Source organism: Fukomys damarensis, unplaced genomic scaffold (assembly GCF_012274545.1).
Source record: "Fukomys damarensis isolate Sample0158 unplaced genomic scaffold, DMR_v1.0_HiC HiC_scaffold_11, whole genome shotgun sequence".
Lineage (NCBI taxonomy): Eukaryota > Metazoa > Chordata > Mammalia > Rodentia > Bathyergidae > Fukomys > Fukomys damarensis.
In genome coordinates, this window is record NW_022900923.1 from 424725 (window position 1) to 430803 (window position 6079).

A 6079-nucleotide genomic window follows, 5' to 3' on the forward strand; every position below is an offset into this window, starting at 1 on the left:
AGTAACTGAGAGTGCTGCTCTTCTAAATGAGGCACTTCGTGACTTGCCATGGTGGACAAGAGCTGGTCTTGCAAGCCTTGGAATGTTACTGTGAAGCTGATCATAGTAACAACGCTGTACACTGATGGCAGGAAATGGGGATTGTCTATTTCTGTCGATAAGTATAACCTAAACATAAGAAAGATACACAACTGTTCAAGGAATACACAAAGGGAAAAATGAAAACAATTTATCTAGTACTACAAAATGTACTTTTCCTGGAAGTGAACAAGATTAATGTTCAGTGTTATTCAACCTAGAATCAAAGTAGGCTCTCAATTTACAATATGTGAAGAGTTTGGCATTTAAGACTTCAAAAAATACAACCATAAATTTTGTCCATGTTATGTTTGGTTTCAGCATGAGGGCAAGTTAAAGAAGAATGCTAAATGGGTTCTGACCGGCTGGTCATTGTGAGACTCTGGCTTCCACTCAGTGTGAATGAGAGGGAAGTGGGGGGCCTGGCAGAGAGCCCCAGTGTTTCTGACCCAACTCCTATGGCTGCTGTCTCGAGAGCTGCTGGGTGGAGCAGAGGAAGCAAGATGGGTTGTTTGGGGTGGAAAAGGGTGGCTTGAGGTCTGGAGAGGCCAGTAGGACACTTAAGAGAGATTCATTTCTGGATCTCATTTAGTCCTCCTGGAAATCAAATAAAGCAAGGACAGTTCTTCACTCCATTTATAAAAAGGGAACTGATGCTTAGAGAAGGCAAATAAGCTACCCACATGACATGGACAGAAATGACAGAATGGGGGCTGTGTCTTCTGCAACAGAAATCCTGTCCCACCGCTTCAGCACATGCATTTCTAACACAGGGAACCAAATGTCAACTCGGGAAAATGCAGCTTCACGAGCAACTCTACAACTGGGTTTCTGTGATCATGCTTCCCAGGGAGAGAGGAGAGTGGGTTATCAGGGAGTGCCCAACACCAGAGCAGGGTCCAGGAGGAAAGGGGTTGGAAGCCCTGCGGGGAAGCCTTGTTGAGCTTTGTTTAAGCCACTGCTTTTATAAACCTTGGGGCACCCCTTTTGAGGGACACCTATTATGTCCCTGGAAATGTTGTTTTGAGGGATATAATTTGGAAAACGTCTTATTAACAGAAAGAAGGCGACTAGGAAAGAGAATCCTAAGGAGTAAGAAGTGGCGAGAGACCCTGCCAATCAGGGCACAGTGCCTGGGAGGTACAGCACAAATGTTGCATTTCCTTAGAACTCTGATGTTGCTGGGATGGGGCTGATTGTGTAACAGTTCTCTGTGAAGTTGGCCACTTCCTGCCAGGTACACAAACATCAGGTTTTTACTCCCCTAAGCAAAAATCTCTTTTTTCTCTGGATATAAAATATAGAACTTATTTTTTAAAGCAACAGAAGCTGGTCTCACCCAAACAGCATGTTAGGCAAGTGGCTTAAACCAATCACCCAATACAGCAGGCCTAGCCTCCTGTAGACGCACCTAAGAACACTCCCACCCCCCACCCCCCGCTCTGCCCCTGGGAGAGCTCAGAGGGAGAAGGTCAGGGCTACCTCTTTTCCCAGGAAGGAGCTCACTGGACCCAAATAGGAAGGCTTCAAGATTGTGGGTCTTATGGAATACTGACATTTGACTCAGTTCAACTGAGAGAGATGTTACCTGAATTGGGAACTGTATTCAATTTCAGAATCATCAATTCTTATGAAATACTGCCCTCTTTTCTGATAGATATCCTTCTTCAAAGTTGCCTTTAAGACTGGGGAAAGTGTTTCAGAGAGGATCTGGGAAAAAAAAGAAATAAAAATCATATTAAAACAAATAAATTGGTTGAAAATACACATTTAAATCTTATGAAGTATGGATACCAAAGAGAGCTGATTCACTACTGAAAACTCACTGTGTGTGTACTGAAAATGCATGTGTGTGTACTATGTGTCCATGTGTGCACTGTGCATGTGTGTGCACAAAAGGATGGGGTATGTATGTACTTGTGTGTGTGGGCATTTATGCACACGCATGTTTCTGTATACACACACACATGCATATGCACACATGCCCAGGTAAGCACACACTGTACACATGCATGCACGCACATATGTACACCCACACATATGTGTGAGGTGCATGTATGCGAGCAGTACGTAAATTTTTTCCTCTGGAAGTGTGATGTGTTGCTTAAAACTTATCCTTCTGCTCCACGCTGCCCTGGAATGGGGAGTCAGGTTCTGCGGCCCCAGTACCTGCAGAAGCACACTTGCCCCCATGTTCATGGCGTTCTCCAGTTTCTTGGGGAAGAGGCTGTCCTCCGTGGAGAGATCCTGCAGCTGGGGCCCCTCCACCTGGCGGATCCAGGCAAGCGCCTGCTGGTGTGGGTCAATTAGCAGTGGCCACTGCTGCCCGCTTCTCATGAAGATGGCATTCTCCGTGGACCACCGCCCAAGGGGCAGCCCCTGGCTGTGCTACCTGCGGACCTGGGCAGAAGCATCAGAGCTGTCACTGCTCACAGTCATGTCACATCTGTAGCATTCTACAGCTTGGGCAAGGTTCTACAGGGCCCGTCTTTAGAAAAGTAAATGGGGGCCAGGGATGTAGCTCAGTGGCGCTCTGCCTGCCTTTCAAGCTCAAGGTCCTGAGTTTGATCCCCAGTACCAATAAATAAATAAACAAATAAATAGCCTTTAAAGGCCTAAGGAACTTGGATTGAAATTTTTGTTGTGGTGCTGCCAGGGAATCTCTGGCAAAGGTGGGGGCTCCCTGGGAAAAGCCCAAGGCACCTTTTGGTTCTGGAATGGAGGAAAAAGGTTTTGTTTACATCCATCAAGAATGACACGGTCTTGAATTCTATATCAAAGGAAACATGAAAGTAGATGAGTCTGCTGCAGAGATGGGCACTCCGGCTGCTGTGGTGTGGACGGCCTTTGACAGCACACAGAGTCCAGAGCATGAGAGTCGAATCCTTGGACCCAGATTAAAAATCAAATTGTTCTCCCAATATTATGCTTTTCTCTATATCTTATCTAAGTGTGTGTGACTAAACACTGTAGTTTATCTTTGCTTAATTTTTGAGCTTGAGGTAAATGACTCTTGCACACTTTCTGTGCCCTGCTCTGCCCATGCTGTGTGTGGCATCTGCCCCTTTGTGGGGCAGTAGAGCAGCCACTGCTTGAACACTGGAGACTTAGGAACCTGTTCCATGCTGAGGGTGTTAGATGACTCCAAGGGTTGGTTCCTAGGAATGTGTTCATGCATGCATTTCTTCAAGGTAAAAAACTAGGACGGGAGTGAGGGGCCACGGGGTTGTGTGCTTGTAACACCAGCAGCTCATGCCAGTGTTCTAACAGGTTCTGAGGCTGTCGCCCCTGCCCCACCAGCTCTGACACAGTCAGTCTTCACACTGCCAGGCTGGCAGCTGCACGGACGTGCCACATTCTGGATTTGATCTCCATCCCTCGCTGAGCCACAGTGAAGCACCCACTGTGCAGGTGGCTGTTCGCACTTCTCTTCTGGGCTGCTGCTTACTGCTCTTGTCCAGGCGCCTATTTATTTGCTTGTTGACTGACATCTGGTAGTTCTTTTCATGTTCTGGATAGGGCTTTTTGTTTAAATTATGTATGGTAAATAATCCTTTTGGCTTGTCTTTCTTCACATCATCTCAGTAGTATCTTTTGATGAACAGGTCTAAATTTCAAAGTAATTAAATTTATCGCTTTTTTTCTTTATGGTTACTTTGGGTTAACAAAAACTGTCATTTAAAAATTTCATCAGTACATGTTTGCAGTACACACATTTTACAGTCACCTTGGGGAGTTGGTACAGGTACGTAACACAGCTTGTTTCTTTTCAAAATTCCTGTCCATCCCCCTCCTTCCCCCTCATCTAGTTTTCCTTTCCCCATTTTTATTCTTGTTGATATTGCTAATATCAGTTCATGTTTATGGCACATAATGTCCATGTTCATTGAGGTTATTAGGACCTTAGCAGCTGTGATTCTGCTGTGATACCTGGCATGTCTTTACTCTACCTATTTCCACTTTCTCCTCCTCCTCTGCCTTCCTGTTTGGCCCCTGGACTTTAAGAGATCTTCTTTAACCTAGGGTTATGCATATGTTCTACTAAATTGTGCTTCATTAATTTCTATCACAAATTTGTATTTAAAAATCAAATTTAACTGCAATTAATTTTTATATGTGGTATAAAGTAGCAGTCAAATTTCCTTGAAAAAGGCACATTCAACTGGATTCTTGACTCTGCTCTGCTGATGAGGATCTTTATCCTTGTGTGAGGAGGTACATGGATGAACAATACCACTGTCCTGATTATGCAGCTCTACAGTAAATCTTGATACTGTTTTTTTTTTTTTTTTTGGTACCAAGGATCGAACTTGGGACCTTCAGCTTTTGAGGCAGGCAGTGGCACAACTGAGCTAAATCCCTGGCTCCATGATACTTCCTATCTTGATAACAGTTGTTCATCAGCATCATCTTTTGAGACTTCACTTTTCTTTGGTAACTTTTAAAATCAGCTTTTCAGGACACACACCCACTAGAGTGCTGACTGGGGTCACACTGCATCAGTAAATCAATCTGGAAAGAACTGGAAGCTTTAGAATACTGAGTTTACCAATTTATGAATTTGGCCTAAATTTTTTTTCATTAAATTTATTGGTACATTTAAGGTAAACCATACAGTAACATTGGGATCTTGTAGATTTGCCTGATGAATCACAACTGTTTAAGAGTCAAGAGGCATCGAATTAAGTTAGCATCAATAGCAATTCACATGCAGTTCTTTGAGATTAAAAGTGAATTTCTATAGGAAATAAGAGAAAACTTTTGATAGAAAGACTTTCTTTTGTATGTGTGATTCTTTTTGACTGCTGGGGATGAAAGGCCAGGCCTCAGGCACTCCTTGTGAGGAACACCTGCCTGGCACTGACCAGTGCCTGCTCCTCCGGGTGCCCTACACAAGCTGTTTACAAACAACCTCAAAGGATACAATGAGAGTTACATGAGACAAACTAGGAGGATTTGTATTTTTGTAACTGAATCTTTAGAATTCATCTTTAACATGTTTCTTCTCAATACATTCATATTTTTTTCTCTTTTGATACCTGCATCAAAACTCTTGATCTGTCAAATGTCTTTAATCAGAAGCAGCTGATTGGGAAGGCTCCCTGTTTCATGGTATTAGGAGAGATTTCATCTGTTAGAACTGACTCAAAAAGCTCAAATAAAAGAAAACCTATGGCTTTAGATCATAAGTTTGAATTTAAAAAGGAAAAAAGAAACATAAGACTGTAATACTCTGCTCTCCATAAGTAGTGCTACATGGTGGTTCAGGAGGTCTCAGCCAGATGCCCAGCTGTGGCTCGCATCCCCGGCTCTATCCCTGTCCTCTGCCTCACTGGTGTTCTAGGTCCACGTTCCACCTACAGCCACGGGGAACTGCCAACTTCTTAGACTTCTTTCCCTGGGGTGAGGGTGCTGTGTTTTTATTAATTCCTTTTAACCTTCATACTTTCCAAGATGGGCCTACTCAATATAAGCCCAATCATACTTCTGATTAATACAGTACTTTAAAATAAGCATGATAATGAGCCCACCCCAAGAACTTACCTACTTGTGATATGTTTTCAAATAATTTATGAATAAAGTTGTCAAAACTATAGGTTACATCTGCAAGACAATCTGGCTCAAAAGTGGAACAAAACACGATGTCATCTTCATGTTCATCCTCACGTTTTAAAATTCCTCCAAATGACCAAGTGAATGCAAACACGAAAATCTTCTGTAATACGAGTGCTAATTTATCAGGATTTTTCTCCAGATACCATGTGTTTTTATCCCTGAGGTAGAGACAAGTGGAAGAGTGAAGTTTAAATGTTTTAGAAAGCTGCTCAGAAATGTATCCTTAATATCATGTCAAAGTTTCATGGTTAAAAACTATAATACAGGGCCAGGGATTTAGCTGAGTGGTTCCACTGCCTTCCTTGCAAGTGCAAGGACCCAAATTCGATCCCTGGTACCAAAAAAAAAAAACCCCAACAACAACAACCAAAAAAAAAAAAAAAAC

General features: G+C 43.0%; 1 protein-coding gene across 1 annotated transcript in view; it reads right to left on the bottom strand.

Moving 5' to 3' along the window:
• Nucleotides 1-1717: 1717 nt before the first annotated feature.
• Nucleotides 1718-6079, bottom strand: part of LOC104875073 (dynein heavy chain 14, axonemal-like) — a 62893-nt gene continuing 58531 nt past the window's right edge. Inside the window, 2 exon segments of the mRNA XM_019210428.1 lie at nt 1718-1788; nt 5623-5852. Coding sequence (XP_019065973.1) covers nt 1778-1788; nt 5623-5852 — 241 coding nt within the window. The 3' untranslated portion in view covers nt 1718-1777.